Source organism: Pristis pectinata, chromosome 5 (genome assembly GCF_009764475.1).
Source record: "Pristis pectinata isolate sPriPec2 chromosome 5, sPriPec2.1.pri, whole genome shotgun sequence".
Classification (NCBI taxonomy): Eukaryota; Metazoa; Chordata; class Chondrichthyes; order Rhinopristiformes; family Pristidae; genus Pristis; species Pristis pectinata.
The window spans coordinates 11,642,670-11,670,408 of NC_067409.1; the positions used below are offsets into that span (position 1 = coordinate 11,642,670).

Here is a 27,739-nt window from a genome sequence, read left to right on the forward strand (position 1 = left end):
GGGGACTGTTCAATAGTCTTATAACAGCGGGATAGAAGCTGTCCATGAGTCTGGTGGTATGTACTGTCAGGCTTTTGTATCTTCTGCCCAATGGGAGGGGGAGAGAAGAGAGAATGTCTGGGGTGGGAGGGGTCTTTGATTATGTTGACTGCTTTACCGAAGCAGTGAGAAGTGTAGACAGCATTCGTCGAGGGGAGGCTCGTTTCTGTGATTGTGCTGAGCTGTGTGCACAATTCTCTGTAGTTACTTGTCATCTCCGGCAGAGCAATTACCATACCAAGCCATGATGCACCCGGACAGGATGCTTTCTGTAGTGCATCCATAAAAATTGGTGAGGGTCAAAGGGGACATGCCAAATTTCTTCAGCCTCCTGAGGAAGTAGAGGCACTGGTGAGCTTTCTTGTTACCACACAGGTTTGTAAAGGGAAAAGAACAATTCATGAAACCTTGGATTCTTAAGCTGATCAGTTTGAAACCTGCTTTGCACATTATTTCAAATAGTTGTTCATTCCAAAACAGAAAGCAAGCGGGTTAAAAACGTTGCAAGTTACTTTCAGTTTCACTTACTTGTAAAGAAGTGCCTTTCGACGGAGCAAATCTAGCTGAGAAGCCATGGCAGAAGGGAGTCAGAAGGTATGCCATAATGTGATATAAATTGCTGGGGATCTCGACACTTAAGTAAGAAAGGGTCCATAAGGTGTAGGTGTTCTTATGTAATTAAGTATCAGGTCATTTCAAGATCAGAGAGTGGATCCTTAAGTAATGTTGAATTTTTTTAAAATCATTGGGTTCTTAAATAGCTTTTTTAAACAGCAAGTGGTTGTCAGGGTAGGGGTTTGATTCATCCAGAGGTGGAGAGAAACATGACTAAGGGGGAATTCCACCTCCCTTTAGAAAGAGGCAAATGTTCCCATCAATGTTCAAAGCTTCTTGATTAATCTACACTTTGTAGTCTTGAAGCTGTAAGTTGGGTAAACGAGGTCAGCTAAAACTTCTACAAAGAGAGAATCTGTATGTGGATCTTAATGTCTGAGTTTGTCGTGCTATGTATTTGTTTCTGTACATCTTCCCCTCCCTCCCTCCCCCCACACTTCCCCTCTCTCCTTCCTGTGTTATGTGACCTTGTTTGCTGGGGCTTTCTACTCATAATTCCCCTTGCAATGCTGGTGAAAGTGAAAGTTGGTGTCGATCTGAAGTTTCTGTGAACTATTGCACTTTGCTGTGGGTGGACAGTGATGCTGCAGATAGTGCAATCGCCTCCCAGTCCCAGTGACCTGGGTTCAATCCTGACCTCTGGCAGAGTTTGCACGTTCTCCCTGTGACTGCATGGGCTTCCCTTGGGTTCGCTGGATTAGTCTAGGATTAGTTTAAATGGATGCTGGGTGGTTGGTGCAGACTCAGTGGGCCTGACTCTATGCTCTATGTCTCTGTAATCCACAAGTAAAATCAATACTGAAGGAGTGAATATTCTCAAGAAAATTGATGCAATGATAGTAACGATCGTTTATGTTCTTCCATCACAGCAGGAGATGGAAGCTGATAATATGATAGATCGTGCAGAGACTGTGGACACCAGCTCCGGAGATCTACTGCTTAGCATTCAATTACCACGGCAACTTCAGGTAAGATTGGTCCTCAACATAAAGCTCTTAGCCTCTCCCCCAGGATTGCTCCATGCCAGAGGAACAGGAACAAGCCATTTGGTTCACAGCCACATAAACACATGCACAAGAAAATAGGAGCAGGAGTAGGTACCAAGAACCTACTCCCCTCAGAGTCTGAGGGGACACCTGATAGAATTATATAAAATGACAAGAGACATAGATAGGGTAGACAGTCAAAATCTTTGTCCCAGGGTAGAAATGTCAAATACTAGAGGGCATAGGTTTGTGAGTCGGGAGAGGCAAGATATATGAGGCAAGTTTTTTACACAGAGATGGGTAGGTGCCTGGAATATGCTGCCAGGGGAAATGGTGGAAGCCGATACAATAGTCAGGTTTGAGACATTTAGACAGACACATGAACAGGCAGAGAATAGAGGGATATGGATCATCATGGGCCGAGGGCCCTATTTCTTTCTGCAAAATTCTATGTTCTAACACATATCTAACTTTTTAAACCATTGATGATAGGACAACCCTCTCATCCCAAGGATAAGCTTAGTGAATCTCTTCTGGACCGTGCTGGTACACTCATTCTTAACATCAACTTGGCCAATCGCTCACAATACAGTATCAGATACATGTTGTACTCCATTTCCAAAATTTGGTTCCTTTCGTCAGTGGAGCTGCATTTCAGAAATGATTGGATGCTACAACATTGGACATAAAGTGTCCATGGGTGAACTTCCACCCTGAAAAGCACAAAGGCCAGCAAATTGGATTAAACCTTAATCAATCCAAATTTCTGGCTCAGCTGGGCATGGGGTTTCAGAGCAAGTACAGAAGAGCTTTACAAGAGTGGATCCTAGAATGTGGAATTGTGGAATGGCTGGAGAAGTTAACATTGTTCAAGTAAATGCCCCAAAAAATTAAATGATCGTAGTGTTAAAATGATCAGGGTTTTGAGTAAGTAAATAGAAGATGGAGACACAAGAGACTGCAGGTGCCAGAATCTCGAGCAACAAACAATCTGCTGGAGGAACAGCGGGTTGAGCAGCAGCTGTGGGACGGAAAGGAATTGACAACGTTTCAGGTCGAAACCCTGCATCAGAACAGGTCATGCTGACTGTGATGCCAAAACTGCACCTCTGCCTGCACACAGTCTAAATCCCTCCATTCCCTGACTGTTCACGTGTCTGTCTAAGTGCCTCTTAAATGTTACTATTGTTTCTGATTCCACCATTTCCCCAGCAGCTCATCCCAGACACCTATCACTCTCTGTGTAAAAAAAAACTTGCCTTGTAAAAGTCCTTTAAACATTCCCCCTCTCACCTTAAATCATGCCCTCTAGTGCTTGACATTTCTACCCTGGGAAAAAGATCCTAACTCTTTACCCTCTTTACCCATCACCCCTCAGCCTTTGACATTTCAGAGAAAACAATCCAAGTTTGTCCAGCCTCTCCTTATAGCTCGTACTCTCTATTCCAGGCAACGTCCTGGTGAACCTCTTCTGCACGCTCTCCAAAGCCTCCACATCCTTCCTGTAATACAGCAACCAGAACTGCACACGATACTCTGAATGTGGCCCAACCAAAGTTTTATACAGCTGCAACATGACCTCCCGACTTTTATACCCAACGCCCCAACCAATGAAGGAAAATATGTCATACGCCTTCTTTACTACCCTGACTACTTGTGTTGCCACTTTCAGGGAGCTATGGGCTTGCACTGCAAGATCAATGCCCCTAAGGGTCCTCCCATTTACTGTACACTTTCCTCTGACATTTGACCTCCCAAAGTGCAACACCTCACACTTGTTCAAATTAAGTTCCATCTGTCATTTCTTTGCTCATATTTCCATCTGATCCTGCTGACAACCTTCCTTACTCCCCACAACTTTGCCAATTTTTATGTCGTCTGCAAACTTACTAATCACCCCACCTACATTTTCATCCAGCTCGTTTACATATATGTCACAAACAATAGAGGCCCCAGCACTGATCCCTGCAGAACGCCACTGGTCACAGACCTCCAGTCAGAATAACACCCCTCCACCACTACACTTTCTATGGCCAAGCCAATTTTCAATCCAATCTACCAAGTCTCCGTGGATCCCACCTTCTGGATCAGCCTACCATGAGGGACCTTGTTGAAAGCTTTACTAACGTCCACGTGGACAACGTCCACTGCCTCCCCTCATCAATCATCTTCATCTCCTCCTCAAAAAAACTCAAATTCCCCCTCACAAAGCAATGTTGAATATCCATAATGTCCATGCTTGTCCAGATGTGAGTAGATCTGATCCCTAAGAACCTTCTCCAATAATTTCCCTACCACTGAGGTAAGGCTCACCAGCCTATCATTTCCTGGTGTGTCCCGATTGCCCTTCTCAAAGAGAACAACATTGGCTATTCTCCAGCCCTCTGGAACCTCGCATGTGACTAAAGAGGATATAAAGATCTCTGTTAAGAGTCATTGAGTTGTATAACATGGAAACAGACCCTTTAGCCCAACTCATCCATGCCGACTGTGTTGCCCAGCAAGCTAGTCCTATCTGCCTGCGTTTGGCCCCATAGCCCTTTAAACCTCTCTTATCCATGTACTTATTGAGACGGCTTTTAAATGTTGCTAATGTGCCCACCTCAACCACTATTTCTGGCAGCTCATTCCAAATACGCACCACCCTTTGCGTGAAGAAGCTACCCCTGATGTCCCTTTTAAATCTCTAATCTTAAACCTATGCCCTCTTGTTTTTAGCAGCCCCTCCCTGAGAAAAAGACTATGTGCTTTCACCCTGTCTATGCCCCTCATGATCTTATCTACCTCTCTCAGGTCACCCCATCAATCTCCTACATTCCAGGGAATAACATCCTAGTCTACGCAACCTCTCCTTGTAACTCAGGCCCCCAAGTCCAGGCAACATCCTGGTAAATTTTTTCTGCACTCTTTCTAGTTTAATAACATCTTTCCTATAACAGGATGACCAAAACTATACACAATACTCCAAGTTCCGGCCTCACCAACATCTTATATAACTGCAACATAGCTTCCCAACTCCCATACTCAACACCCTGATTGATGAAGGCCAACACCACCTATTTTAGTATTATCCACAGACTTACTAACCATGCTTTGTACATTCACATCCAAATCATTTATATAAGGCCTCAGCAATCTCCCCTCTTGCTTCTCTCAATAACCTGGGATAGATCCCACCAGGTCATGGCGACATCCACCTTAATGGTCTTCAAAAGGCCCAACACCTCCTCCTCCTTGGTATCAACATGCCCTAGAACATCAGCACACTCCTCCCTGATCTCACTTCCCTCCTTCTCCTTGGTGAACACCGATGCAAAATACCTCTCCTTCTCTGGTTCAGATTGGCATCACGGTCAGCGCAGACATGGTGGGCCAAAGGTCACGTTCCTGCGTTGCACTGTTCTGTGTTCTATGAGCTAAAATCAGATTTACCTTCCAGGGGAAAGAAAAGAAAATGAAGATCAGGATCTCTCAAGATGCCTTAGGTTCACGTCTGTGTGAGGAGTAAGTAATGAGTCATCTCCAGTAACTAAGTGGGCAAAGTGCTCGCATTCCTCTCTGCTAAGTGAAGGTGGATCTCTGTAACATAAAGACATAAAAGTAGTGGTCCCCCACAGTTGTTCTGTGTCGATTACTAATGCCCTGTGATTTATTATATTGATTCATCTGTAACTAGCTGAATTACATTTTACAGAATTGCAAACCGTTTACCGAATATCAAAGCGGAGAATATGCAATTGACATATAAAGGGAAGAAGTTGTGTTTGAGTAAGTACAAATTCTAGTTGCCTTATTATAAATCTTTGCCCATTATAGCATCACACTGCAGTCACTGTGCAAATCTTTGTAGAATCCCAATGATAGATATTTCCAAGCCATATAAGTTCACGATTGGAGTGATAATAGTGTTGGGATACAGTTGAAGAGTAAACCAACGTGTGGCATGCAGAAAGTGTAGTGTGCTTGGGCAGAACGGGTGACCTTGAACCCTTGGTTCCCAAGTCTGTCCCTTGACACATCACTTGTGCCACTTCTGGATCTGTTGAGGAAAAATAAGAACAAGAAATCAAAGCGGAAGCAGGCACCACATTGGCAAGACCAGATGCAGGCTGGGCGACTGCTTCACCAAGCACCTGCGTTCCATCGCCATGGCCACCTGGATCTCCCCATTGCCAGCCATTTTAATTCCTCTCCCCATCCCCACTCTGACGTGTCCACCCTCGGCCTCCTCCACTGCCAGGGTGAGGCTGAACACAAACTAGAGGAACAGGTACTCATATTCCACCAGGGTAGTTCTACAACCCAATGGCATGAACACTGAATTCTCCAACTTCTGGTAAGTGCTCCCTCTCTGTCCCTTTTCTCTCTCCTCCTACCCAGCCCCCAATCACCCCGTCTCTTTCCCCTCCTCCACCCTCTGCATTTGCCCAACACCCACATGCTCCTCCCCAAGAAGGCAACGTCCATCATCAACGATCCCCACCGTCCGGGCCGTGCCATCTTCTCGCAGCTACCATCGGGCAGGAGGTACAGAAGCCTGAAGTCCCACACCACCAGGTTCAGGAACAGCTACTTCCCTTCAGCCATTTGGTTCTTGAACAAACCGGCAAAACCTTAATCACTACAGTTTAGCAACACTATGACCACTTTGACCAGTTTGCACTACAATGGATATTGTTTTTTTTTGTTCTAATTGTGTTCCTTCTCATATAACTTTTGTATAATTTATGTTTAATTTATGTTTTTCTTGTGAGTGGTGCTTTTACGATGCTATGTGCCTGTGATGCTACTGCAAGTAAGTTTTTCATTACACCTGTGCATACATGTACTTGTGGAGATGACAATAAACTTGACTTCGACTTTAAGAATGGAGGTGCGTACGACCAGTGACATTGAGTGCGCAGGTATGGATACAACTGTTGACTGGCACCAGGTACACCTCACTGACGGTGACCAATGGCCTATTTCCTTCCCATTGTAGCCGTTTAACAATATCTCCATTGTTCCTCTCCAGAAAAGACCCTTGGTGAACAAGATGTGAAGAACAAGGGGGTTTTTCAGTTCACTCAGATTAATGAGGATGAAAGAAAGCACACGGCCTTTATCTCCAGAATTATGAAAGGTGCAGAACTGTTGGCGAAGCGAGGTCAGTATTACAGAATCAAGAATCCATTCACGTTATTGTCGTGCATAGTTCATGAATCATGTTAATAACCTTTCACTATTTGCAAGATAGAAGTACCTCAGTATCTCTCCACAAGGCTTGTAAAGGAAAAATACAGCATCTTCCTCAGACACAGTGTCTCAAAGCCCATTTTTTCCCTTTTCCAAAGATAAAATAAGACTTCTTTATTAGTCACATGTACATCGAAACACACAGTGAAATGCACCTTTTTGCGTAGAGTGTTCTGGGGGCAGCCCGCAAGTGTCGCCACGCTTCCAGCGCCAATATAGCACGCCCACAACTTCCTAACCTGTACGTCTTTGGAATGTGGGAGGAAACCGGAGCACCCGGAGGAAACCCAGACAGTCATGGGGAGAACATACAAACTTCTTACGGACAGCAGCGGGAATTGAACCCGGGTCACTGGTGCTGTAATAGCATCACGCTAACTGCTACACTACCGTGCCTGCCCAAAGGAGGTTTATTCAACATTCACAGCACGGCATCATTACAACACTACAGTATTCCACAATTCACACTATTTACAGTCAATAGTTTCATATTATAACACAGATATTTCTATCCAAAGCGCACTCGAACCCCTGTGACAGTCCTGGAAATCGCATCTCAAAGCCCTTTATAGCCAATTACTTACTTCTGAATGCAGGAAATGTGCCACTCATTTTGCGTATAGCAAGCTCCCACAAGCAGCAATGTGATAACATGCAGTTAATCTACTTTCCTGCCGTGTTGAATGAGGAATAAGAACATAGAACACTATAGCACAGTACAGGCCCTTCGGCCCACAATGTTGTGCCAACATTTTATCCTGCTCTAAGATCTATCTAACCCTTGCCTCCCACATAGCCCTCCATTTCTCTATCATTCATGTGTCTATCTAAGAGTCTCTTAAATGTCCCTAATGTATCTGCCCCCACAACCTCTGCCGGCAGTGCGTTCCACACACCCACCACTCTCTGTGTAAAAAATTTACCTCTGACATCCCCCCATACCTTCCTCCAGTCGCCTTAAAATTATGCCCCCTCATGTTAGCCATTGTCACCCTGGGAAGAAGTCTCTGACTGTCCACTCGACTTATGCCTCTTATCATCTTGTACACCTCTATAAAGTCACCTCTCCTCCTCCTCCTCTCCAAAGAGAAAATCTCCAGCTCGCTCAACCTTTCCTCATAAGACATGCTCTCCAATCCAGGCAACATCCTGGTAAATCTCCTCTGCACCGTCTCTAAAGCTTCCACATCCTTCCTATAATGAGGCGACCAGAACTGAACACAATACTCCAAGTGTGGTCTAACCAGAGTTCTATAGAGCTGCAACATTACCTCACAGCTCTTGAACTCAATCCCCCAAATAATGAAGGCCAGCACACCATACGCCTTCTTAACAACCCTATCAACCTGCATGGCAACCTAGAGGGATCTATGGATGTGGACCCCAAGATCCCTCTGTTCCTCCACACTGCTAAGAGTCCTGCCATTAACCTTGTATTCTGTCTTCAAATTCTGCCTTCAAATAGCCCAGACACTAGAGGATAATCCTTCGAAACAGAGCCACAGCGTCCTTTCTATCACCTGAGACTGGAGTCAGGGCCTCGGCTTAACGTACAGATGAAGGGTCTCAACCCAAAAAGTTGACTGTCCATTTCCCTCCACGGATGCTGCCTGACCCACTGAGTTCCTCCAGCAGCTCATGTTTTGCTCGTCAGCTCACCTTAAGGCAACACATCTCACCTTAAAGACAACACTGCTGACCACTGCTGGAGGGTCAGCCAGATATCCTTCCCATGTCTATGGATAGATGGTGGTTGGCAAGTTGACTTTAACTCTTAGACACCAGGCAGGGCATTGAGTACAGGAGTTGGGACATCATGTTACAGTTGTACAAGACATTGGTAAGGCCACATTTGAAGTACTGTGTACAGTTCCGATGGCCCTGCTATGGGAAGGATGTCAAAAAGCAGAAGAGGTACAAAAAAGATTTACAAGGATGTTACCGGGTGTGGAGGGCTTGGGTTATAAGAAGAGGGTGGATAGGCTAGGAGATTTTTCCCTGAAGTGTAGGAGGCTTACAGAGGTTTATAAAATCATGAGGGACATAGACAAAGGCAAATAGCCACAGTCTTTTCCCCAGGGTAGGGGAGTCCAAAACTAGAGGGAATAGGTTTAAAGTGAGAGTGGAAAGATTTAAAAGGGGCCTGAGGGGCAACTTTTTCGCCCGTATATGGGTATATGGAACAAGCTGCAAGAGGAAGTGGTAGAGGCGGGTACAAACATGAGATTTAGAAGGCATTTGGACAGGTACATGGATAGGAAAGGATTAGAGGGTTATGGGCCAAATGCAGGCAAATGGGACTAGCTCAGGTAGGCAACTTGGATGAGTTGGGCCGAAGGGCCTGGTTTCCTTGCTGTACAATGCTATGACCTCCAGCAGATGCACTCCTGGAGTCAAACAGGTTTTAAAGATTCGGTTATAAGTACGGAGAGAAACTTTCACATGAACATCATGCACTTAATCAAGCAGTCTGCACACTGGGGAAAGGTTTCACTGACACTTGGCAAACGAGATGGAAAACATTCAGAAGCAGAACATAAAACCTGGAGAGAGGAATGGTTAAAAAGAAGGAAATGCGAGGAAAAGAATGTTTGGGAGGGACACTGAGCAGATATTAAGCATAGATAATGGGAACGGGGATTAAGGAGCAGACTGGGGTCCTCATTGCTGAGAATGCAAGCCAGATACATTCATGACATAAGTTTCACATTTACATAGAACATAGAACAGTACAGCACAGAACAGGCCCTTCGGCCCACAATGTTGTGCCGACATAGCTAATCCCTCTATTTTCCTCTCCTTCATGTGCCCATCCTAGCCCCTCTTAAAAGCCCCCAATGAATTTGCCTCCACCACCCTATCAGGCAACACAGTCCAGGCATCCACCACTCTCTCAGTAAAAAATGTACCCCTCACATCTGTTCTGAACCTCTCTCCTTAAATGCATTTATGATGTGATTACTCAGAGACCCTTTTTTGATCTTTTTTTCGGATGAAGATTTTGAAGAGAAATACTTAAACGCAACAGACCACAGAGTAGAAGCTATTGATCTCCCTGAAGATGAAAAAGCAGTGAGTATCTCTGTAAACACATATTAAATCCTCTCAGAGCTCCTTATACAATAAGATGGACTCTGACCTCACGATCTACCTTGTTGTGACCTTGCACCTTATTGCACTGCACTTTCTCTGTAGCTCTGGCACTTTACTCTGTACTGTTACTGTTTTTAACTGTACTACATCAATGCACTCTGTACAAACTCAATGTAACTACACTGTGTAATAAATTGACCTGTACGATCGGTTTGTAAGACAAGCTTTTTATTGTACCTCGGTACAAGTGACAATAACAAACCAATACCAATACCAATACCAATACCAATTACTTGGAAATAAAGAACTACTTGGTTTAAGTGCAATTCATGAGTTTTCTTTGCAGTGTTCACAGGTATGCTGTGATGAAGATGTAGCTAAGCGGGAAGCAGTCTCCAGAGACTTGAACCCTTAACCCTTTTACCAGTCAAGAACCTATCAATTTCTGCCTTAAATACACCCAATGACTTGGCCTCCACCGCCCTCTGTGGCAATGAGTTCCACAGATTTACCATCATCCGGCTGAAGAAATTCTTCCTGATCTCAGTTTTAAAGGGATATCCCTTTGTTCTGAGGCTATGTCTTTGGATCCTAGACTCTCCTGCTAATGGAAACATCCTCTCCATGACCACTCTAGCCAGACCTTCCAGTATTCAGTAGATTTCAATGAGATTCCCCCCTCATCCTTCCGAACTCGATGGAGCACAGGCCCAGAGCCATGAAAGGCTCCTCATACGTGGTCTCTCACTCCCAGGATCATTCTTGTAAACCCCCTCTGGACCCTCCCTCTCTAGGACTAGCACATCCTTCCTTAGATACGGGGCCCAAAACTGCTCACAATATTCAAAATGAGGTCCGACCAACGCCTTATACAGCCTCAGCAGTACATTCTTGCTTTTATATTCCAGTCCAGGCAGATAATTCAATGCTCTACTGAGAGAGTGTGGTAATGAAGGAACCACCACCTCTCCTGGCAGTGCATTCCAGGCACCTACCACCCTCCATGTAAAACAACTAGCCTCCTAAAACTCCTTTAAACTTTCCCCCTCTCACCTTAAGGCTATGCCCTCTAATATTTGACATCTCAGAGCTCAGGACCTTATATGCATCTCACAGCTCTGTAACCTCCCATCATTTAGATTATATGCTTTTTTTCCCCTGTCAAATGGACAATCTCACATTTTCCCACTTTATAGAAGTGCACCTTCAGCCCAACTGGTCCATGCCGACCAAGATTCTCATCTAAGCTCGTCTCATTTGCTGATGTTTAGCCCATATCCCTCTAAACCTTTCCTATCTATGTACGTGTCCAAGCAATGTTGTTAATGTACCTGCCTCAACCACTTCCTCTGACAGCTTACACCATATACTGACCACCACCTGGGTGAAAAAGTTGCCTCTCAGGTTCCTATTAAATCTCTCCCCTCTCACCTTAAACCTATGCCCTCTAGTTCTTGATTCCCCGACCTTGGGGGGAAAAGACTGCGCATTCACCCTATCTATGCCCCCAATAATTTTACACACCTCTATAAGATCAGCCCTCATTCTCCTACGCTCCAATAAAAAGAGTCCCAGCCCGCTCAACCTCTCTCCATAACTCAGTTCCTTGAGTCCCAGCAACATGCTCATAAACCTCCTCTGCACTCTTTCCAGCTTAATGGCATCTTTCCTATCGCAGGGTGACCAAAACTGAACACAATATTCCAAATGCAGCCTCACCAACATCTTGCACAACTGCAACATAACATCCCAACCTCTATACTCAACGCCCTGACTTATGAAGGCCAGCATACCAAAAACCTTCTTCACCACCATGTCCACCTGTTACTCCATTTTCAGGAAACCATGTACTTGCACTCCTAGGTCCCTCTGGTTATAATCCAAATTGATGCTGCTGTAACATATAAAGTCCATTAGAATTCATCAGCAAGGGCTTGTATGAGCTGAGCTTGAGCAATCCCACGAGGACACTGCTATATCTGGCAAGGCTCTCTGAGGAAACAGTAATGGGAGACACTAGTTTTCAGCACCAAATGAGCTTCTGTTCAAATGTGAAACTAACTGGAGTCATGCAGTCAGCTCTTATCAATGCCATTGACAATTTAATGGAACCTTTCTTAAAGGCCAAAAGGAAAGGTAGCACCTTGTGTCTTTGGAACCATCAGAAGGGTCCAGACCCAAGACATTGACAGTCTGTTTTTCTCTATGGATGCTGCCTGTCCTGCTGAGTTCCGCTAGCATCTTGTTGTTTTTTCAACAGGATCTTGATACCTGTTCCGTCCACCTGAGGGATCTATTGAGGTCTTGGTTTAATTTCTCATCCAAAGAGTGGTATATTTGACTGTGCAGTACCCCCCTCCATACTTGAGTGGAACATCAGCTTAGATCTTCTGCTTTGATCTCTGGAGTGGGACTTTGACCCCACAACCCTCTGACTCTGACATGAGAGAATGGCTGATGCTTATGCAGATAGATTTTCCATTTTTGCTAACTTGACCTCTGCATTTATTTGGTGCTAGGTTTTTCTGGCGGCCTTGATTCTGCAAGAGCTTGGTCGATGGAATATGAAGAGAAAGGATTATGACAAAGCACTGTTATTTCTAGAAAATGCGGAAACTGAATTCAGGTGATCAAGTTTGTATCTTAATGTTTTTTATGACTCTTATGTACCAAAATGGTGAATTATAAAGGTGAAAGGTTCTAATTTAAGTTAACCATCTTTGGCCTTCACAGTATCTAACATGCCTACACTGGGACGAGGAGTAAGCTATACAGTTTTCAACCAAATCAAAGAAAAGTTGTTAAAATTAAAAGTTTTGTATTTGAATGCACAAAGCATCTGTAACAAGGTAGATCAACTAATTGTTCAAATAGCAATAAATTTGTTTGATCTCATTGAAATATATAAAATTCTTATAGGGCTTGACAGATGTGGAGTCAAGGTTGAGCTCAAGAATATGCCCAATGCAGGGGCGAGCGCTGATGTACTGAGGTTGTTCACAGTCTATATCAGTGATTTGGATTAGGGGTCAAGTGTAATCCAAGGACAAAGAAGGGGAGGACTTTCTGCAAATGTGTTCATGAGAAGATTCCTGATCAGTATGTAAAATGGTAACTTGGTGTGTTATTGTCACATGTACTGAGGTACAGTGAAAAACTTCATTTTGTATGCCATCCATACAGATCATTTTGTCACATCAGTACATTGAGGTAGTACAAGGGCGATGTACTAGACAAGGTTGCCCTTTAAGCCCTTTATTATTTGATATTGCTTTAGAACCCTTGGCTATTGCACTCGGGGACTCTTCAAATATATGTGGCATTACTCGCAGACAGAAGATTCATAAGATATCTCTTTACGCAGATGACCTGTTACTTTATATTTCTAATCCAGAGGAATCTATCCCTGCAGTACTATCACTACTAGATCAGTTTATTGTTTTTTCTGGCTATAGATTAAATTTTAATAAGAGCAAACTTTTTCCATTAAATATGCAAACCCCAATTTCCAGGCAATTACCTTTTAGATTGGTAACTGACTATTTTATGTATTTAGGTGTTAAAATTACCAAGAAACATAAGGACTTATTTAAAGCTAATCTATTGCCTTTAATTGACCGTGTTAAACAATTATTTACTAAATGGTCCCCATTGCCTTTGCCATTGGTAGGCCGAATTAATGCAGTAAAGATGAATATTTTACCAAAATTTTTATATTTATTTCAAGCAATTCCAACTTTTGTCCTGAAATATTTTTTTGACACTATTGATTCTAAAATTCTTTCATATATTTGGCAGAATAAAAACCCTAGGTTAAGTAAGAAATATTTGCAAAAACTAAAAAAGGATGGTGGTATGGCCTTGCCTAACTTTAGATCATATTATTGGGCAATTAATATCAGATATTTAATTTCTTGGATACAAGATTCAGACGTAATTCAACATCCCGAATGGTTACACCTTGAGCACCAATCAGTACTTGGATTTTCATTAGTTTCTATTTTAGGAGCTTCACTCCCTTTTGCGCTTACCAAATTAACTAAATATATGACTAACCCAATTGTTAAACATAAAATACGAATATGGTTTCAATTTTGTAAATTTTTTGGATTGAATAAATTTAACTTGTCAAGTCCCATTCAATCTAATTTTTTCTTTCATCCATCCAGAGTTGACTCAGATTTTTCTATATAGAAAAGGAAGGGAATAGTATGTTTTCATGATTTATTCATTGATAATTGTTTTTCACCTTTTGAACAACTGTCTAACAAATACAATTTGTCTAGATCACACTTTTTTCGATATTTGCAGATTAGAATTTTTTTAAAAGCTCTTTTCCGACACCTTACAAAACAAATTACAGAAAACATTTTAGGTCTTAATCCTTAACAGAAGGGCTTGATAGCAATAATCTATGATTTAATTATGATGAAAATACGTCCAGAATCACTGGACAAAATTAAGGATGAATGGGAAAGTGAACTCCAGACATCTTTACCTACAGAGACATGGAAAAAATTCTTCATTTAGTTAATACATCTTCAATGTGTGCCAGACACTCGTTGATACAGTTTAAGGTAGTTCACAGGACCCATATGTCCAAAGATAAGCTAGCTCGTTTTTATAACCATATAAATCCTATATGTGACAGATGTAAATCGAATGTGGCTTCTTTGATACATATGTTTTGGTCCTGTCCTCTTTTGGAAAAATATTGGACTGACATTTTTAACATTATCTCAAATGTATTGAAGATTGACTTACAACCTCACCCTATCACTGCAATTTTTGGATTACCAAGGATAGAGTCTGGCCATTTATCAGCTTCCACTTACCGTATGATTGCCTTTGTTACATTAATGGCTAAATGATCCATTTTGCTTAACTGGAAGGATCCAATACCCCCTACTACTTTTCAATGGTTCTCTCAAACTATATCATGTTTAAACTTGGGAAAAATTAGGAGTGGCACTGTTGATCCTTCGCTTAAATTTGAAGATATTTGGAGTCCATTTATTCAATATTTTCACATGATGTAGATCCCCTTTCAATAACTTTCCAATTTAGAGGAACGGAGTTGATGACATAATATTGCCCTGTTTCTACTGAGAAATTTCAGTCCAGTCTTTTTTTTTTCCTTTTTCTTGTTTTTTTTGAAATTTTTCTGTTTGGTCTGATATATTGTTTATAATTTTTTTATTGATTTGGGGATTTTTTTTCTTTCTTTTCTTTTATATACACAATAAATCTTTTTCTTTCCTTTCTTTTATATTATATTCACTTACTACGAGATCATGGGATCTACAGATTTTTTTTAACATATTTTATTGTTCTTTATGATTATCTATGCCATGATTGTTCTCCTGATCTCTTTGTATTACATGTATAAGCATTGATGCTATATATTAATCTGTATTAATTTGAAAATTAATAAAAAGATTGATAAAGAAAGAGGTAGTACAAGGGAAAACAATAACAGAATGCAGAATAAAGTGTCACAGCTACAGACACAGTGCATTGCAGGCAGACAATAAGGTGCAAGGTCATAATGAGGTAGTTTGTGAGGTCAAGAGTCCATCTTATCGTACTAGGGGAATGTTCAATAGTCTGATATCAGCAGGATAGAAGCTGTCCTTGAGACCTTTGAATGTCCTTGAGACTACATTTCTAACCCAAGGTGGCATTACTGGGTCTCCTGCTGGGAATGAGCCGAGCTGAGCCGGGTGAATCAAATGTTCATGGGTGAAGTTTAATTATGTTGGCTGCTTTACCGAGGAAGCATAGACAATGGAGGGGAGGCTGGTTCCGTGATGCGCTGGGCTGTGACCACAACTCTCTGCTGTTTCTTGCGGTCTCAGGCAGAGCAGTTGCCGTACCAAGCCGTGATGCATCCGGGTAGGATGCTTTCTATGGTGCATCTGTAAAATTTGGTGAGGGTCAATGGAGACATGCTGAATTTCTTTAGCCTCCTGAGGAAGAGGAGGCACTGGTGAGCTTTCTTGGCCATGGCGTCTACATGGTTGGACCAGGACAGGCTATTGGTGATGTTCACTCCTCGGAACTTGAAGCTCTCAACCCTCTCAACCTCAGCACCATTCATGTAGACAGGTGCATGTACACTGCCCCCTTTCCTGAAGTCAATGACCAGCTCTTTTGTTTTGCTGACATTGAGGGAAAGGTTGTTGTCATGACACATGTCTCTAGGCTCTCCATCTCCTCAGATCCCCTTAAAAAGTCCTTCTTCTCACCTTAATGCTAAGTCCTCTTGTTTTTGATACACCTACCATGGAAAAATGATTTTGACCATCTATCCTGTCTATGCCTCTTATAATTCTATATAACTATCAGATCAGCCCTCAGCCGCCTCCTTTCCAGGGAAAACAAGCCCACCCTATGCAATCTCTCCACATAACTAAAATCCTCCAATCCAGGCAACATCCTGGTGGATCTGCTCTGCATCTTGTGGGTGGAAGTGGGACATTCAGCCCCTCAATTCTGTATCACCATTCACTGAGGTCATAACTGATCTATGACCTATCTCCATATACCTGTCTCCTCCCAACACCCAAACCTCTCAATCGTATGTTTAAGAGACACATTAATAACCATTTGCAGAAGAAAGTTCCAAACTTCTACTACCTTCTTCACATAGATGTGTTTCAAAAATTCATCCCTGTATTACCTGGCTCCTATAGAGTCACAGTGTCAGATCATACAGCACAGAAACAGGCCCTTCAGCCCAACTCTTTCATGCCGACCAAGACATCCATCTAATCTAGTCCCATTTGCTTGCATTTGGCCAATATCCCTCTATACCTTTCCCATCTGTGGACCTGTCTTTTAAATGTTGCTAATGCACCACTTCCTCTGGCAGCTCATTCCAAATACAGACAAACCTCCACATTGGAAAAAGTTGCCCCTCGGGTTCTTATTAAATTTCTCCCCTCTCACCTTAACCCCATGCCCTCTAGTTCCTGATTCCCAACCCTAGGAAAAGGACTGTGCTCATTCACCCTGTCTATGCCCCTTATTTCTTCTGTTAGGTACTGGTCTTTTGCATGAATCCAACTGTTTTCATTCTAAAGTTGTCTAACCTATAATCTCCAACGTCCACCAATGGAAATAGTTTATTTCCTTTCACTTAATGATTTCTCTTTAATAAGATCATGAGAATAAACCATTCAGCTCCTTGAGTTTGCTCGCGGGACAAATGTGAAGCAAACATAGCCTCATGTTTGATCCAACATTCCTCATCCACTTTCCTGCCCTTGATTCCCTTACTGATTAGAAATCTACAAAAACAACGGTAACAACCTTGTAAAATGTCACAATGCACTTCGCAGTCACTGAACCATGTCAGGAGAGCTGACCAAATGCTTGTTCCAAGATGGAGGAGCATCTTAAAGAGAGGTGTCGAGGAGGATTAAGGAGAGAACGCAAAAGCAAGGCCAAGGCGACCGAAGAGATAGCTGTCGACATTGGGGTGGCAACAGTTGGATTGATGTGAGAGACTATTACCCGGCAGAAAAAATCAGCCTTCCTTTAAATGAAAATTGTGGTTAATTTCAACTTAAACTAACCTTCCATGTGTGCCAGGAGACGAGCTGGTCCTGAGATGCTGGAGTGGTTAGAGTGACCCTTCTTGCATTGATTTAATGTGCTTGTCCATTTTACAGGCAATGTAGAGAGGAGCTGATCAACAGCATTGACAATTATGGAGTGCTGAATCTGGACATAACCTGGTGTTATCTTCAGCTGCACAACAGTCAGTATCATGCAAAGGCCAGAGAAAGGCTAGAAAATGCTGAGAAGTGTTTCAAAATGGCCTTCGGAGAAAATCAGGAACGTCTTAAAGAACTGAAGGTTGGTTGTTCTGATTCTTGCTAGAACAGTTACAGTTTTTATTTATTCATTCATGGGACCTTAACCTCTGGTAAGGCAAGCATTTATTGCCCATCCCCAATTGCTCTTGAGTAGGTGGTGGTGAACCAAGGTGGTCCCTCTGGTGGAGGTACTCCCACTGTGCCATTGGGTCAGGAATTCCAGGATATAAACCTAATATACTTCTGTTATGACCTGGAGTCTCCCATGCACCTGCTGCACCTGTCCTTGGGGATACAAAAACGTGGGTTTGGGAGGTGCTGGAGGTAATATTGTAGCTCTGGTACACTAACAGTGGAGGAATTGAGTTGTAAGTCAAGTGGGCTAGTTTGTTCTGGATGGCCTCAAGGTTTCTCAGTATTATAGGAGCTGCACTCATTCAAGCAAGTGAAGACTATTCCATCACACTGTGTATCTTGTAGAGAAGTGCAAAGATTCTGGGATGCAAGAAAGACACCAAGACCCTAACCTACTTTTATAGCCAAGTTATTTATGTGACTGATCCTATTTAGTTTCTAGTCAAAGGTTCTCCCCTCTCCCATCAGGCAGAAGATACAAAAGCCTGAAAGCACGTACTACCGGGCTCAAGGACAGCTTCTATCCCACTGTTATAAGACTTTTCCTTTGTACGATAAGGCGGACTCTTGACCTCACAATCTACCTTGTTATGGCCTTGTGCCTTATTGTCTGCCTGCGCTGCACTTTTTCTGTAACAGTTACACCATATTCTGCATTCTGTTATTGTTTTTTCCTTTGTACTGCCTCGATGTACTGACGTGATGAACGATCTGTATGGATGGCATGCCAAGTTTTTCACTGTACCTTGGTACATGTTACAATAATAAACCAATTTTAATTTACCAATGTTTTGTTGACGGGGACTCGGTAATGTAATGCTGTTGATGAGAGCTTAGACTTTAACTGACTAGAAATAGTGATGTCTGGCACACATTACTTGCCACATTTTAGACCTTGCCTGAGCTTTTTTGACCTGCTCCATTTCCTGAAGAACTGTAAATTGTATTGAACATGGTTTAACCTCGGTGAACATGCCCACTTTTCACCTTAGTTTGCATCCCAGGTGAAGGAGCTGAAGATGGTGGGGTCAAAGGATTGAGATAAATGATCTCCAACAAACTTCAAAGTCAAAGTCGACTTTATGGTCATAAAGTCAAAGTCAACTTCCCTCCTTTGTGAGGTATGAAACTAGTGGAGAGTTTTGTCCTTGAAGTCATATTCGGTCAAATAGAACCTTGATATTAAGGGTGCATCACTCTCTCCTCACCTCTGTAATTCAGCTCATTGGTCCATGCTTGGATGAAGTCTACAGCCAAACGGTGCTGGTGAAACCCAAACTGAACCGCATCATAGCTCTGTTGACTTTGCTTCTGATTCAGAGACGACTGATTGTCCAATAATTGACCAGGTTGAATTTTTTGAACTAGGTGTAACAGAAATATTTCACATAATCAGTTAAAGTTCCTGTGATGTAGCTTCTAAAAAATTGGATTCAAAAATATCCTCTCAGGAATATTTTGCTTTCTTTCTCCAGGACAAGAGTGGAAGACATAGGATACTGTCCCTACGGCTTCTGGTGCTTTGGGGTGTGTGGTTCTTTCATAGCCAAAATTTGAAGCAATCCTGGAATGACTTTTGCAAGGTAAAGTATTTAGTATCAGTTTAACATGTCTAGCTCCAGGACTTCTCTTCAGTCACCTCCACTCCTGAACCCAGGGGCACTTTCTAGAAAAGGGATGGCTGGGGAGTTCAGTGCTTGAGGGGGTTTGTGTCGTTTGGGTTAGGTTAAGGGGTGAAGAAGGTTAGAGTTAGGTGAGGGTGGATTCTGCGTGTCCAATGGCCATTCTCCCTTAGTAATATAATTTATCCAGCCTCTTTATTATTAAAAAAGGTTCCTCAGTTTATAAGGAGTGCTAACAATCAAAATTCGACCAAATCACACAAAAGGATATTCAGATGGGAAAAGGTCTTAAAAAGCAAAAAAACTGCAGATGCAGGAAATCTGAAATAAAATGCTCAGCAGGTCAGACAGCACCTATGCAGAGAGAAACAAGAGTCAATGTTTCAATCTTTGGTCAGAATTTTTCCGGCTCTAAATGTTTTCAACTGACTTGAAATGTCAACTTCGTCTTTCTCGCTGTGGATGCTGCCTGACCTATTGAGTGCTTCCTGCATTTTGTGCGAGGTTTAGGGAATGTCTGAAAGGAGCAGAGGGAGGTAGAGGGAGAGTCCCAGAGCTGACATGGCTGCCAGTGTTGAGGCCACAGGATCTTGGCAGGAAGAGTTGACAGTGATGCAGAGCGGTTAGATCATGGCTGGGTGTAAAAACACAGCTGAGAATTTTAATATCAAGATGTCAGTGGGTGAGTGACAAAAAGAAACTGGACCCTCTTCATGCAATCATTCTATGTTCTTCCTGGTGCTGAGCCCAGCTGAGACTCAATGTTTTACTAATATTGGTGAACCATCTGAAGAACTTGTTCTGTACCCTTCCACATTTAGGCAGAAGAGCAGTTGGATCAGCTGTCGGTGGATGATCTTTCAGTGTCCATTCTTGTGAATGAAGGATACGAGACCAGGGAAGCCCGTCTTGCATTGCGAGCCACTGACGGTAACATTGAGGAGGCCAAGTCATACATTGCAGAAAAGAGGCAGGTCAGTGTGTCTACCAGGAGTAATCTACATGGAAACATAGAACACTACAGCGCAGTACAGGCCCTTCAGCCCACAATGTTGTACCGATATTTTATCCTACTCTAAGATCTATCTAACCCTTCCCTCCCACATAGCCCGCTATTTTTCTATCATTTATGTGTCTATCTAAGAGTCTCTTAAATGTCCCTAATGTGTCTACCCCCACAATCTGTTTTATGCTAGGGGAAAGATTCTTAGATGTGACTTCTGAAGCCCATCCTATCTGAAACTATAGATAGTCTGCAGGCACGGTAGTGTACGGTTAGCATAACGCTATTACAGCGCCAGCGACCCGGGTTCAATTCCGGCCACTGTCTGTAACGAGTTTGTACGTTCTCCCCGTTTCCTCCAGGTGCTCCGGTTTCCTCCCACGTTCCAAGGACGTACGGGTTAGGAGTGGTGGGCATGCTCTGTTGGCGCCGGAAGTGTGGTGACACTTGCGGGCTGCCCCCAGAACACTCTGCGCAAAAGATGCATTTCACTGTGTGTTTCGATGTACATGTGACTAATAAAGAAACCTTATCAATCCTTGCAGTTTTTGCCGTTAATGGGAAAGCCATCGTGGAGAGTCTCCCACAGTGTTGACCCATTAATCCCACCAATTTATTAGCTGAAACAATTATTCATTGACCCCCTACACTCCTTATCCTGTCCCATTCCTTGGCTCTTTCCACTAATTCATTTGCATCTATCTTTTTCCACTTCTTTCTTGAAAGATATTCCAGATTCCTGTTTGTGGTTCAGTATACCATATCTCAACAATCTTTGCATAAAATTAAACTAGTCCTCTTAAATAAAACTGAACCTGCTGGAAATATACAACAGGTCAGGCAGCATCTGTGGAGGAAGAAACAGATAATGTTTCAGGTCAGAATCCCACTCACCATTCCCACACCAACATGTCTGTCCTCGGCCTCCTCCATGCCAGGGTGAGGCTAAATGCAAACCAGAAGAACGGCACCACGGATGCTGCTCGACCCGCTCAGTTCCTCCAGCAGATTGTTTGTTGCTCCAGATTCCTGCATCTGCCGTCTCCTGTCTCTCCGTCTTTCATGAAACCATGTGCTCAAACTTGGAAATTAGTATAACTTCCTTTTTGCACAAACTCAATTATTCCAGACAAAACAGTCCCATAGTTTGATGGTCTGAGAAGGGTGACTGTTCCTGACCGCCACTCAGATCAGTTACAATGCAACTGCAGAGAGTCGTGGACACAACCCAGTACGTCACGGAAACCAGCCTCCCCTCCATGGACTCTGTCTATACCTCTCGCTGCCTCGGTAAAGCAGCCACCATAATCAAAGACCCTACCCACTCTGGACGACCTTGCCCCTTATTGTCTACCTGCACTGCACTTCCTCTGTAGCTGTGACACTTTACTCTGTATTCTGTTATTGTTTTTATCCTGTACTACCTCAATGCACTGTGTAATGAATTGATCTGTACAAACGGTTTGCAAGACAAGTTTTCCACTGTACCTCGGTACAAGTGACGATAATAAACCAATACCAATACCAATACATTCTTTCTTCTCCCCTCTCCCATTGGACAGAAGATACAAAAGTCTGAAAGCACATACCACCAGGCTCAAGGACAGCTTCTATCCCGCTGTTATAAGACTATTGAACGGTTCCCTAGTACGATAAAATGGACTCTTGATCTCACAATCTACCTCATTATGACCTTGCACCTTATTGTCTGCCTGCACTGCACTTTCTCTGTAACTGCTACACTTTATTCTGCTTTCTGTATTGTTTTAACCTTTTATTACCTCAATGCTCTGTTGTAATGAATTGATCTGTATGAACGGAATGCAAGACAAGTTTTTCACTGTACCTCAGTACAAGTGACAATAATTAACCAATTTACCATGTCAAACAAATAATTCTCACTTCCTGATTTTAAACAGGAAAAGATAGCAGCAGAAAGAAGAAGAGAAAGACTCCGCGGGCTGGTTGACAGGGACCATTCAGAACAAGCTTCGCCTGAGAGGAATGGGACATCTGATCAGATAAACCAGGTGAAATAAAAACACCAGAGGAGATAGAGTAAAGGCTCGGATATCTGTCACACACCAGAGACGACAGGTGCCAGCTAATCTATTATGCACGTTCACTGAAGTCAGCCCAGTGGCTCCTCCAGAACAGCCCCATGTTGGACTGGGGTCTCCCTCTGTATTATCGCTATTGTAGCAGGTGTCTCCCTCTGTGCTGCCCTAGGGCCAGCCCAGGGGCTCCCACAGTACTGGTAATTGGTAGTTGGTTTATTATTGCCACAGTGTGATGAAAAAGGCATTTAGCATGCTGGCCTTCATCAGTCAGAGCATTGAGTATAGGAGTTGGGACATCATGTTGCAGTCATTTCAGTCGTTGGCGAGGCCGCACTTGGAGTACTGTGTACAGTTTTGGTCACCCTGTTATAGGAAGGACATGGTTAAACTGGAAAGAGTACAGAAAAGATTTACAAGGATGTTGCCGGGACTAGAGGGCCTGAGATATAGGGAGAGGTTGGCCAGGCTAGGTCTTTATTCCTTGGAACATAGGAGAATGAGGGGCAGCCTTGTAGAAGTGTTTAAAATTATGAGAGGGATGGATTAGGTGGACGGTAAGTCTTTTCCCCAGGGTAGGGAGTCCAAAACTAAGGGGCATAGATTTAGGGTGAGAGGGGAAATATTTAAGTTGAACCGGAGGGGCAACTTTTTCACGCAGAGGGTGGTGAGTATATGGAACAAGCTGCCAGAGAAAGTGGTTGAGGCAGGTACAATGATATCATTTAAGAAGCACTTGGATAGGTACATGGAGGGGTGAGGCTTAGAGAGATATGGACCGAATGCAGGAAATTGAGACTAGCTGGGTGGGCACTGTGGTTGGTGTGAACTTATTGGGCCGAATGGCCTGTATCCATGCTGTATTGCTCTATGACCCTATGACTCTATGTACCGAGATACAGTGAAAAACTTTGTTTTGCACGCCATGCAGACAGATCATTTCAAAACATAAGTATACTGAGGTAGTACAGAGGTAAAAACAATAACAGAATGCAGAATAAAGTGTTACAGTTACAGAGACAGTGCAGTGCAGGTAGACAATAAGGTGCAAGGCCATGATGAGGTCAATTGTGAAGTCAAGAGTTCATCTTTATCATACAAAAGATCCATTCAATAGTCTTATAACAGCAGGATAGAAGCTGTCCTTGAGCCTGGTGGTACGTGCTTTCAGGCTTTTTTATCTTCTGCCTGATGGGAGGGGGAGAAGAGAGAATGTCCGGTGAGGTCTTTGATAATGCTGGCTGCTTTACCAAGGCAGCGGGAAGTGTAGACAGAGTCCATGGAGGGGAGGCTGGTTTTCGTGATGGCCTGAGCTGTGTCCACAACTCTCTGCAGTTTCTTGCAGTCTTGGGCAGAGTAGTTGTCAAACTAAGCTGTGACACATCTGGATAGGATGCTTTCTATGGTGCATCTGTAAAAATTATCCAAATCCTCCTTAAAGTACATGCCCTCTAATCCAGGCAGCATCCTGGTAAATCTTTTCTGCACCCTCTCCAAAGGCTCCACACTATAATGGGGCGACCAGAATTGAATGCAGTACCTCAGAAGCAGCCTAACCAGAGTTTATAAAGCTGCAAGATAACTTCCAGGGTTTTGAACATAATGCCTCGACTGATAAAGGCAAGCATGCCATATGCCTTCTTCACCACCATATCGACTTCTGCAGCCACTTTCAGGGAGCTATGGACTTGGACCCCAAGATCTCTCTGTACGGTACTCTGTACTGAACCCTCTGTACTTGGACCCCAAGATTCCTCTGTAAATACTTCCACATGAACAGAGAGGCCTTATTATAATGCAGATTCCTGGGGCTCAGACACCACGCTCTGGCACCGGCTGAATCCAGCCTCACCAGCACATTAGCAAAGAAAATTTCCTCTTATGAGAAACCAGTTGGCCTAGAAATTGGATTATCCCTAAATCCAATGGTCAAGGTGAAGAATTACATCAAAATGATTTGTTGTGTGGACAAGTCCTACATTCTCAAATTCAGTCTTTATAGAAGAAGATAGATACAATGAACGTCCCATTGATGCTGGGGACGAATTAAGTAGCATCACTGTGGAATTAGTATTAGACAGGTGATTGGTCCAGCTGATGTAATCACACGTGCAGTCAAAGGTGACAGACGCAGTATACACAGGAGCAAGCTTCAGCCTCCCCTCTAATGGGCAGCACCTCTTGATGAATAGATTAAAATGAAAAGTAACATTGACGTGCATTAATATAAACACACTGTTTTGTGACGGTGTTCAGGAGCCACCTGTCAATACCAATCCCACACCAGTTGTTGGATCAAGCCTTCCGCCTCCTGCTGGTGAAACCTCGTCGCTTCCTGCTGCTGAAACCTCATCATCTCCTGCTGGTGAAACCTCATCGTCAATCACAACACCAGCTGCCTCTGCACCAACAGGTAAGGAAACCAAGTAAACATCCGAGATGATTTAGAGTCATACTGTCACACAGTATAGAAACAAGCCCTTTGGCCCATGCCCAACCTTCTTGACCATCTACACTAATCCCAGTTGCCCACATTAAGACCATATCCTTCTATGCCTTGCCTATTCAAGCGTCTGTCTAAATGCTCTTAAGTATAGTAATTGTATCTGATACCACAAACTCCTCTGGCAGCAAGTTCCAGGAATCAAACACTCTGTGTGTGGAAAAAATGCACCCCTCAGATCCCCTTTGAAACTCCTTCCTCTCACCTTAAACCAATACCCTTCATCGTCAATATAACTGGGGGCCACAGAAAAATACTTAACCTATTTAGATTGCCATCCTTAGAGTCATAAGTGTCATATGGCACGGAAACAGGCCGTTCGGCCCAACTGGTCCACGCCAACCAAGATTCACATCTAAGCTAGTCCCATTTGAAAGCGTTTGGTCCATATCCCTCTAAATCTTTCCTATCCATGGACTTGTCCAAGTACCTTTTAAACGTTGTTAACGTACCTGCCTCCACCACTTCCTCTGGCAGCTCACTCCATATACTGACCACCCTCTAGGTGAAAAAGTTGTCCCTCAGGTTCCTATTAAGTCTCTCCCCTTTCACTTTAAACCTATGCCCTCTAGTTCTACATTCCCCAACCCTGGGGAAAAAAGACCGTGCACATTCACCCTATCTATGCCCCTCATGATTTTATACACATCTATAAAGTTCATTCTCCTATGCTCCAATGAAGAAACTCCCAACCTGCTCAACCTCTCTCCATAGCTCAGTCCCTTGAGTCCCAGCAACATCCTTGTAAATCTCCTCTGCTCTCTTTCCAGCTTAATAGCATCTTTTCTTCAGCAGGGCGATCAAAACTGAGTGCAATGTTTCAAATGCTGCCTCACCAACATCTTGTTGGTGAGTAACTTCTTTACTCAGTGCCCTGACTAATGAAGCCCAGTATGCCAGTAGCCGCCTTCACCACCCTGTCTACCTGCGACACCACTTTCAGGGAAATATGTTTACTCCTAGGTCTCTCTGTAAAGGTCCTAGGTCCTTCTTAAAGTATTTTTAGTAATGCATATGGAAAGAATAAGCAATAAGTGGTCGCATACCAAGGGATTAGAGTCCCTTTGGAGCGTGTCCTGTGGGTTACGGAACAACTAGATAAGGTAGTCTCATCAGACCATAGGGATTTATCATCTTGGCTTTTAATGCATTTACTTCCCAATTATTAGGTGCCCAAAGTAATGCTGAGGAAGATAAGTTATTGGGAGAAATCCTGACATACCTGCCAAACGATATTGATGACTACATCGATCTGTCCCTGGAGGACGAGGAAGCCATTGTCCGTGAATACAAGGCCAAGTTGAATGCCTGTCTCAGAGAACGACACACCAGCTAAAAGTTCATCAGATGCTGATGGAAGTCACAGCGAGTGACCCCACGTGTATCATGAGATGTGACAGCCAACAAAAATCTACAGATTCCGACATCCCCTCATACAGTCAAGCACCACCCCACCAAAAGAGACAAAGATGGCCATCAGGGAGATGAGAAGGTGCTTCATGGGCCAATCAATCCAATAGATGTGATTGGGAGACAATAGAAAATATAAATAATATAAATGAAAACAGAAAATGCTGGAAACACTCAGCAGGTCAGGCAGCATCTGTGGAAGAGAACAGACTTAACATGTAACTCTTCATTTGAAACCTTAACTCTATTTTTCTTCTCACAGATGCTGCCTGACCTGCTGAGTGTTTCCAGCATTTCCTGTTTTCATTTATATTCATATTTTCTATCATCTCCTAGTCACATCTATTGGATCTTTATGTTAGATCTCTATCATTATCTGCAATATTTTGATTTTGGAAAATGTAAATAACTCGCATACAACAGTAGCATAGTGGTTATGTTGCTCAGCTGGTAATTCAAGAGTCTAGACTAGTGATCCATGGATAAGGATTCACCACAAGTGATGGGGAATTTAAATTCAGCTAATTAAAATATTTTGCATGATAAAGATGTTACCATATGTAAACCATGTAACTGTGAGATTATCATAAAGACCCATTTAGTTTCCTGATGCCCTTAAAGTGAAGAAAATCTCCATCTTTACCCAAATGTTATATGTGACTCCAGACCTCTCCCACCAATATATTTGACTCTTTACTTCCTTCTTAATTACCAACAGGCCGCTTATTTCAAAAGGTAGTTCAGATTGTGCAATAAATTCTTTGTCTGTCATCCCTAAACAACAAAATAAACAAGATCCCTTTGGATCTTGGGTGAGATTAGCATTCGGCTCAAATGCTAACTCACCCTTTTGACGATTACGTATTCTATGAGCCGGCTGATATTTGTCCAAGAGGAATGGGAGGTTGTAGAGCTCACTCCAGTTCAAATCTGGCACCTGTTTGCCATTCCTGTATTTCTTGTAATATTTCACCAACTAATCTCAATGATCCGTCTCAAAAACTTCTTCAGTAGTTCATTTAGTCACATTATAAATTGCATCACTGTATTCACTAAGCAGAAGGAACAGTGTAGCTGGAAAATTTAAAGAGGGAGACTGTGAAACTCCAGAACAAATTCCCATTAAAAAGGAGGTCACAACCTGCTCAACCTCTTGCCATAGCTCAGTCCCTCAAGTCCTGGCAACATCCTCGTAAATCTGCTCTGCTCTCTTTCCAG

General features: G+C 43.0%; 1 protein-coding gene across 2 annotated transcripts; it reads left to right on the plus strand.

The window, feature by feature from the left end:
- Positions 1-393: 393 nt before the first annotated feature.
- Positions 394-26,674, plus strand: LOC127570777 (NEDD8 ultimate buster 1-like). Of its 2 annotated transcripts, XM_052016596.1 has the most exons (13): positions 394-633; positions 1,524-1,622; positions 5,080-5,144; positions 5,335-5,408; positions 6,655-6,786; positions 9,874-9,947; positions 12,488-12,594; positions 17,645-17,831; positions 19,402-19,509; positions 20,370-20,522; positions 22,471-22,581; positions 24,865-25,021; positions 26,281-26,674. In XM_052016596.1, the coding sequence occupies exons 1-13, from the start codon at positions 613-615 to the stop codon at positions 26,445-26,447; spliced, it is 1,455 nt and encodes a 484-aa protein (XP_051872556.1). In that variant the 5' UTR covers positions 394-612; the 3' UTR covers positions 26,448-26,674. The 2 variants fall into 2 exon arrangements, with proteins under 2 accessions (XP_051872556.1, XP_051872557.1); XM_052016597.1 differs by lacking the exons at positions 394-633; positions 5,080-5,144 and having other exon boundaries at positions 1,522-1,622.
- Positions 26,675-27,739: the final 1,065 nt, after the last annotated feature.